General features: G+C 42.6%; 1 protein-coding gene across 1 annotated transcript in view; it reads right to left on the bottom strand.

Annotated features, from left to right (window-relative positions):
- Nucleotides 1-9,161, bottom strand: part of LOC121555704 (pleckstrin homology domain interacting protein) — a 172,143-nt gene extending 162,982 nt beyond the window's left edge. The window contains exons 1-7 of the mRNA XM_045212715.1: nucleotides 8,965-9,161; nucleotides 8,794-8,852; nucleotides 8,678-8,707; nucleotides 8,467-8,526; nucleotides 4,192-4,342; nucleotides 916-1,014; nucleotides 405-565 (exon numbers count right to left, since the gene is read on the bottom strand). Coding sequence (XP_045068650.1) covers nucleotides 405-565; nucleotides 916-1,014; nucleotides 4,192-4,342; nucleotides 8,467-8,526; nucleotides 8,678-8,707; nucleotides 8,794-8,852; nucleotides 8,965-9,004 — 600 coding nt within the window. The 5' untranslated portion in view covers nucleotides 9,005-9,161. The remainder of the gene's footprint in view (nucleotides 1-404; nucleotides 566-915; nucleotides 1,015-4,191; nucleotides 4,343-8,466; nucleotides 8,527-8,677; nucleotides 8,708-8,793; nucleotides 8,853-8,964) is intronic.
- Between the last annotated feature and the right edge of the window lie 366 nt (nucleotides 9,162-9,527).

The following is a 9,527-nucleotide window of genomic DNA, read 5'->3' as shown; positions in this document are numbered from 1 at the left end:
GAGAGAGAGAGGGAGAGGGATTTCAAACTGAAGATGAAACTGATGGAGCAGCAGCAGACAGAGTGGGCGTTATAACACTCTTATTACACAGTCATAGTAACACAGTTATAACATATTTATACAACCGCTATCTGAGCTTTAGACCAACAATACAGTTACCATAGCGATCCTACCCAGCACAGGGTCAACCTGGGGTCAAGATTTCAGATCTCATCATGTGACCTCACCACAAACAGTATAAACCACGCCTTCCTCCTAAACCAGCATCCTCTGGCAGTCACACAGGTACAGCAGCCTAAACACACACACACACACACACACACACACACACACACACACACACACACACACACACACACACACACACACACACACACACACACACACACGCTGGGTGTTCTTACGGTGAAGATGCGTCGTCCAGTGCGGTCGAAGGTGACGCAATAGACAGAGGACAGATGTCCCAGAATCCTCTTGTGCATCTTCATGTGTGTGTAGACTGCCGTGGGGAGGAGCTGACCCAGTCGGTACGAACCAATCAGACGACGGCCGTGACCCGTCTCCACTACACACACATCGTGTACACGCACCACACACACACACACACAGACACACACAGACACACACAGACACACACAGACACACACAGACACACACAGACACACACAGACACACACAGACACACACAGACACACAAAGTTGTCAGTTCCAGCGTCATACCATACTAATGTCATTAACTGGTTCACTTACATTATTATAATTATGTTATATAAGAAGAACAACAATAATACATTTAATTTGCCCTTTTCTCACACCCAAGGCCCTGAAGAACAGCACAGTCCTTAGCTGTGTCTTAGGAGGCCAGAGACTCTTCAGACCTTTAGCACAACATTTAACCAATCAGAGGCTACCTACCGATACTGGGCGGGCTCCCATAGATGACTGGCGGCTCAGGGGGCCTACCACAGTGCAGCGCTGCCAGGGCCGAACCCTTCCACACCACATGCTTATAGCCTGTAGGAAAACACACACACACGTTAAACACATACACACAAATATGCTCAACACACACACAATAAAAACACAAACACATTAAACACACACACAAATATGCTGAACACACACGTTAAACACACAAACACATGTTAACACACAACACAAAAACATGTTAAATACACACAAACACATTAAACACACACACATACAAACACGTTAAAAACACAAACAAACATTTTTTTGGGGGGAGCAGCTAAAAAAATATTGAAGTTTACTAAACCACTGCACCGAACCAAACGCACCCAGCAGGCTATATACAGTGCATTCGGAAAGTATTCAGACCCCTTGTCTTTTCCACGTTATGTTACAGCCTTATTCTAAAACAGATTAAATTGTTTTTTTCCTCATCAATCTACACACAATACCCAATAATGACAAAGAAATAACAGGTTTAGACATTGTCAAATAAATAAAAATCACATTTACATAAGTATTCAGCCCCTTTGCTCAGTATTTTGTTAAAGCATCTTTGGTAGCGATTACAGCCTCAAGTCTTCTTGGGTATGACGCTACAAGCTTGGCACACCTGTATTTGGGGAGTTTCTCCCAGTCTTCTCTGCAGAACCTCTCAAGCTCTGTCAGGTTGGATGGGGAGCGTCGCTGTGCAGCTATTTCCAGGTCTCTCCAGAGATGTTAGATCGGGTTCAAGTCCGGGCCCTGGCTGGGTCACTCAAGGACGTTCAGAGACTTGCCCTGAAGCCACTCCTGTGTTGTCTTGGCTGTGTGCTTAGGGTCGTTGTCCTGTTGGAAGGTGAAACTTCGCCCCAGTCTGAGGTCCTGAGAGCTCTGGAGCAGGTTTTCATCAAGAATCTCTCTGTACTTTGCTCCGTTCATCTTTCCCTCAATCCTGACTAGTCTCCCAGTCCCCTCCGCTGAAAAACATATCCACAGCGTGATGCTGCCACCACTATGCTTCACCATAGGGATGGTGCCAGGTTTCCTCCAAATGTGACGCTTGGCATTCAGGCCAAATAGTACAATCGTGGTTTCATTAGACCAGAGAATCTTGTTTCTCATGGTCTGAGAGTCCTTTAGGTGCCTTTTGGCAAACTCCAAGTGGGCTGTCATGTGCCTTTTACTGAGGAGTGGCTTCCGTCTGGCCACTCTACCATAAAGGCCTGATTAGTGGAGTGCTGCACAGATGGTTTTCCTTCTGGAAGGTTCTCCCATCGCCACAGAGGAACTCTGGAGCTCTGTCAGTGACCATCAGGTTCTTGGTCACCTCCCTGACCAAGGCCCTTCTCCCCCGATTGCTCCGTTTGGCCGGGCGGCCAGCTCTAGGAAGAGTCTTGGTGGTTCCAAACTTCTTCCATTTAAGAATGATGGAGGCCACTGTGTTCTTGGGGACGTTCAATGCTGCAGAAATGTTTTGGTACCCTTCCCCAGATCTGTGCCTCGACACAATCCTGTCTCTGAGCTCTACGGACAATTCCTTCGACCTCATGGCTTGGTTTTTGCTCTGACATGCACTGTCAACTGTGGGACCTTATATAGACAGGTGTGTGCCTTTCCAAATCATGTCCAATCAATTGAATTTACCACAAGTGGATTCCAATCAAGTTGTAGAAACATCAAGGATGATCAATGGAAACAGGATGCACCTGAGCTCAATTTCGAGTATCATAGCAAAGGGTCTGAATACTTATGTAAATAAAGTATTTCAGTTTTTTACTTTTAATCCATTTGCTAAAATTTCAAAAAACTTGTTTTCGCTTTGTCATTATGGGGTATTGACTAGGAAAAACATTTATTTCATCAATTTTAGAATAAGGCTGTAACGTAACAAAATGTGGGAAAAGTATTTCCGATTGCACTGTAAGTACCATGGTGAGAAGCTGGTCCCGCTGCACCTAACGAAACGTACCAGGTAGGCTTTAGCTCTTCTGCCTTGCCAAACATTTGGTGACGCATAAATGCGAAACCACGTGTTGCTGTTTTATGAAAATCTGGGAATATTTGGCAAAGGAAACGTTTCAGTGGTTCACCAATTAGGGCCTTGATGGACCATGTGCCCTAGGTAGAATGTTTGATATATTTTGGGGGAGGGAGGAGTTTATTTGAGACCCCTGGACAAACCAGGAACTAGACAAAACCACTTGGGGACCAAGACACAACGTCCCAAAAACATCCTAAAAATGTCCTCGGGGACGTCCCCGGGACCAACCGGGAACTAGATAAAACCTCCAGGGGACCATGACACAACGTCCTGACAACTTTAGGCGACAATTTAGTGACGTCCCGGTCTGTCCTAACAACTCATTATCGTTAGCAGGCTAACATGTCATGTGATTACAGAACTGACTCTTATTGGTGCGTAGCAGGCTAACATGTCATGTGATTACAGAACTGACTCTTATTGGTGCGTAGCAGGCTAACATGTCATGTGATTACAGAACTGACTCTTATTGGTGCGTAGCAGGCTAACATGTCATGTGATTACAGTACTGACTCTTATTGGTGCGTAGCAGGCTAACATGTCATGTGATTACAGTACTGACTCTTATTGGTGCGTAGCAGGCTAACATGTCATGTGATTACAGTACTGACTCTTATTGGTGCGTAGCAGGCTAACATGTCATGTGATTACAGTACTGACTCTTATTGGTGTGTAGCAGGCTAACATGTCATGTGATTACAGAACTGACTCTTATTGGTGTGTAGCAGGCTAACATGTCATGTGATTACAGAACTGACTCTTATTGGTGTGTAGCAGGCTAACATGTCATGTGATTACAGTACTGACTCTTATTGGTGTGTAGCAGGCTAACATGTCATGTGATTACAGAACTGACTCTTATTGGTGTGTAGCAGGCTAACATGTCATGTGATTACAGTACTGACTCTTATTGGTGCGTAGCAGGCTAACATGTCATGTGATTACAGAACTGACTCTTATTGGTGCGTAGCAGGCTAACATGTCATGTGATTACAGTACTGACTCTTATTGGTGCGTAGCAGGCTAACATGTCATGTGATTACAGTACTGACTCTTATTGGTGCGTAGCAGGCTAACATGTCATGTGATTACAGTACTGACTCTTATTGGTGCGTAGCAGGCTAACATGTCATGTGATTACAGTACTGACTCTTATTGGTGCGTAGCAGGCTAACATGTCATGTGATTACAGTACTGACTCTTATTGGTGCGTAGCAGGTTCTGGCGCCCCGTCCCCAGCAGACTGTGGATCCCGGGGACGCTGGCAGGAACCTCCTTCTCCAGAAGAGGACACACCCTCTGGCACACCTGCAGCAGGTGGTCCGGACTGATGTGACCATACAGCTTCACCTGCACACACACACACACACAGACACACACACACACACACACACATACATACACACACACAGACACACACAGACACACACAGACACACACAGACACACACAGACACACACCAAGAATTCAGGTTATGGATGAAAGCTGACCACCCATTACAACAGTAACGTCAGTATGACTACAGTATTTCCTGTTCTTCATATAATCACATTCAATACAATTACATCCAATACAATTACATTCAATACAATTACATTCAGTACAAATACCGTCTGTACAATTGCATATCTAGTTGTCCACAGCAAAGACATCTTCTTAAAATGCCTGGCCTACTTTTCAGACGGCACGCACACACGTACACACTGAGCCTTTCTGCTACCCAATTAGACACACACACCGAGCAGCTCTGCTGCCCAATTAGACACACACACCGAACAGCTCTGCTGCCCAATTAGACACACACACCGAACAGCTCTGCTGCCCAATTAGACACACACACCGAACAGCTCTGCTGCCCAATTAGAGACACACACACCGAACAGCTCTGCTGCCCAATTAGACACACACACCGAACAGCTCTGCTGCCCAATTAGACACACACACCGAACAGCTCTGCTGCCCAATTAGACACACACACACACCGAGCAGCTCTGCTGCCCAATTAGACACACACACCGAACAGCTCTGCTGCCCAATTAGACACACACACCGAGCAGCTCTGCTGCCCAATTAGACACACACACCGAGCAGCTCTGCTGCCCAATTAGACACACACACCGAACAGCTCTGCTGCCCAATTAGACACACACACACACCGAACAGCTCTGCTGCCCAATTAGACACACACACCGAGCAGCTCTGCTGCCCAATTAGACACACACACCGAGCAGCTCTGCTGCCCAATTAGACACACACACACCGAGCAGCTCTGCTGCCCAATTAGACACACACACCAAACAGCTCTGCTGCCCAATTAGACAAAGACACCGAGCAGCTCTGCTGCCCAATTAGACACACACACACACCGAACAGCTCTGCTGCCCAATTAGACACACACAAACTCTCTCTCTCCTCTGTTATCTGTACATTCTGCACCGGCGCGCCACTGTGCACACACACACACAATGAATGACCCTTTAATTGCCTTTAACATCATCTAATTGGTCTGCAGACGTGATCCGTTTAATAAGAACACACTCATTAATACTAATATAAGACTCGCCATGTGGCAGAGGAATGCATGGTGCATGGTAGCTAATATCACCATCATCATCATCATCATCATCATCATCATTATCACTAATATCACCATCATCATCATTATTATCACTAATATCTCCATCATCATCATCATTATTATCACTAATATCATTATTATTGTCACTAATACAATTATTATTAATATCACTATCAGTATCGCTAATATCACTATCACCATCATTATGGGCGGCAGGTAGCTTAGTGGTTAAGAGCGTTGTGCCAGTGACCGAAAGGTCGCTGCTTCTAATCCCCGAGCCGCCTAGGTGAAAAATCTGTCGATGTGCCCTTGAGCAAGGCACTTAACCCTAATTGCTCCTGTAAGTCGCTCTGGATAAGAGCGTCTGCTAAATGACTAAAATGTCAAATGTAAATATTATCACTATCACTAATATCACCAATAAAATTATTATTACTAATATCACTATCATCATTATCACTAATATCACCAATATCATTATTAATCACCATCATCTTTATTAACACTAATATCACTATGATCATCATTAATATTACATCATCATTATTATCACTAATATCACTATCATCATTATTATTATCACTAATATCACTATCATTATTATTATCACTAATATCACTATCATCATTATTATCACTAATATCACTATCATCATTATTATCACTAATATTATTATCACTAATTTACTATCAATATTATTTTCACTAATATCACTATCATCACTATTATTAACACTATTATTACTATCATCATTATTATTATCACTCATATCACTATCCTCATCATTATCACTAATATCACTATCATCATTATTATTATCACTAATATCACTATCATCATCATTATTATCACTAATATCACTACCATCATTATTATAACTAACATCACTATCATTATTATTATCACTATAATCATCATTACTATCACGAATATCACTATAATCTTCATTATTATCACTAATATCACTATCATCGTTATTCTTAGCACTAAAATCAATATCATCATTATTATTATCAATAATATCACTATCATTATTATTATCACTAATATCACCATCATCACTACATTACTATTGTTGTCATCATGGAATTAATGTTCAGAATCACTCCTTAACACTAATACAAACGACATCTGTTAGAGGGAGAAAACGCTGCCCTTATTATCATTATATTATTATGAATATGACTTTAATTATTGTTTCATAATTAGCAGTAATTATAATGTTAATTATTAGTAGAAATATTAGTAGCTATTATAAATGTAATCTTTAGACTTCCTTTCACTAACTCTATTATACATTATAAAGATGGTCAGTCAGTCAGTCCATCCGTTATATGAATTATTAGTATTAATATTACTACATTCATAAATGTCATCTTTAGAAAAGACTCCAGTCAACCTAGTGGCTAAATATCTGATCCTTTCAATAAAAACCTTCCATGTAAATAACTTGACATAAACATATAAAGACAATCTGTCTGATAATTAAATTAAATCTGCAATATGGAACTTTCTTGGCGACCTGACCAAATTCACATAGATTTCACAGTTATAGATCTGTCATTCCCGTTGAAAGCCAGTCTAATAAGAGGTAGATCTGTTCTATGTGCTCTATTTCTATGCTTCCCGTTCTTATGTTATATTTTTGAGTATTTTACTATAGGTTTTGTCCACCAACTTCAAACAGCTGAAAACACAATATTTTTGGTGATGGAAAATATATTTCACAGTGGTTTAGATGGTACAGTGATCCTCTACAATATACTTGCTTGTTGTCACATAAATTGAAATTAGGCAAACTATTAGAATTTTAGCAACCAGGAAATGGCAGTGATTTCTGCATAGTGCACCTTTAAGAACATGTCGCATCTTAAGATGAAGCAGCGGAGGACAGAGACAGTAGGCCCGGCCAGCCGCATCACAACCCCCGCTCACCGGCGGAGGGAGAAATGTCAGAGCAAGGAGAGGAGACAGACAGTGTCAATACTGCTGTTCTAGAAATGTATAGATTTAGTTTTAGTCGAGTCTGCAAAAGATCATGATGACTGTAGGCTACTGAAGATCTAAAAAAAATTAAAATAAATGTTTTAAAAAAAGAACCATGTCATGGAATTTTTTTTTAAAAAAAGATTAAGGTTATGATCATTTGCCAGAAATATAAAACTTTTAAAATATCTACATGATTGATCTCAAAACTCTCGAAAATATGTATTCTATTGACGTTACATGGTGTTATTCATGCAGTGCTCAATAGCGTTATGTAAAATCACCATGTAATTTACCTAATTAGTCCATTAATTAATAAAGCCATAATGATTAGATTTCAGCTGAATATTTGCCCTTACCATCTATGTCTCCCCCTCCTTCAACCCTGAGGTAAGAAACACTCCTCTCTCCCCCTCCTGCTGATACAACTCTCTCTTTAGAAGGATATATATATTTCCCAGTGCTTTCTGATATGACTGTTTATTTTCTCCTAAAAGCAGTGTTTTACCTCGTCCCGCTGCTTGTGTGTTTTAGCCACACACACACACACACACACCATGTCTCTCTCTCTCTCTCCAGCAGGAGCTGGGCGCCTTCATCTCTGCAAGCTGTGGCGCAGGAGTCCCTCCCCCGCGCGATCCAACACCACAACACTCATGACGTACCAACATTTCACACACATTTTCACTACTATTTAAATGTTTTGGACATGCCTGTCACCAAACTCTCAACCCAGGTTCCCCGATGGACCAGGACAAGACCCATTGCCTCCTCTGGGCCGGGTTAGGTTCGGGTTTTCTCGGTACAATCCTTTTTACTTTTTTTTCCCCCTGATTTAAAAATTGCGGGAAATTCAATTTGTATTTTGCTCTCTCTAAAAAACTTTTTCTCTGTTATAGAGGAGCCTTACCAAATCCTCGTATCTCCCTGGGTGCTCCTTCCCCGTCCAGTCCCGTCGTGTGGGCAGTAGCTGCAGGAAACACACAGTTCACTCCGATCACTAACACTAGAAACTCGTCTGTTTGTGTTTTTAAACATTAAATTAGAAATCTGCTTAAAAATCAACATGAGAAAGTGCAGACAGCAGCTTGATGCGAGGCGAGCACAGACACACGACTCACCTCCTTCTCCTCCACCTCCCGGATCAACGTCTGGAAATAGATTAAAAAGTCAAAAATCACACACCGAGACAAACCTGGTAATATAGTAAATACTCCTAAAATCCCCTCTGACCCACCTCTGCTGTGTTCTGGCACGGTCCAGCCTGTAGAAAGCGGGCGATTAGGAAGTAGAGTTCTGTAGGGGGGAGAGAGAGGACGGAGCGGGTTAGCTACAGAGGAGGGCGCCGGAGCGACGTGGAGAGGAATTATAACATCTAAATGTCACATATTCAGCTCCCTCTACTCACCAGAATTCAGCTGGGCGACCAGTTTACTGTCTGAATCCATTTTCGGGTTGTTTTTTTAGCGGGCTGAGGGAGTCTGCCCTATAGCTGTCACTGTTTACCCCGCAGGAAAACACTTCCTCCATTCAGGACCGCACCACCGTTAAACAGCCAGGCCCGGCCACCGTACAAACCCCTCCGCGCTGCCGTCAAATAGGCCCTCCGACGGGCTCAACCCGCAACAACACATCGCGTCGATAACACCTCAATAACTGCTCTGAGAGTCACTCTAAGGTTTGTATAACACATTTGGGGCCAATAAAGACGCCATTAAAGTAGTTGTATTGTCCCGTCCCTCCCCCACCCCGCCTCTCTCTAATAGCGCAGGAACAGCAAGTAGTGCAGGCTATTTGACGCACGTACCGGACGTCGACAGGAGGCGGCAGAAACAGCGACGTTTAGCAGAAGAGAGAAGCGAGTCAGAGAAAATGGTTGTTACACTGGAACGACATCACCAGTCATTCATACAGCGTTATTTACAAACTAACCGCTGTTTATGAAGATTAGGATCATATAAACTCTCGTCA

This window comes from Coregonus clupeaformis, unplaced genomic scaffold (genome assembly GCF_020615455.1).
Source record: "Coregonus clupeaformis isolate EN_2021a unplaced genomic scaffold, ASM2061545v1 scaf0044, whole genome shotgun sequence".
NCBI classification, from domain to species: domain Eukaryota; kingdom Metazoa; phylum Chordata; class Actinopteri; order Salmoniformes; family Salmonidae; genus Coregonus; species Coregonus clupeaformis.
Note: the sequence above shows the minus strand (reverse complement) of the source record. Positions and strands in the feature narration are given on the sequence as shown.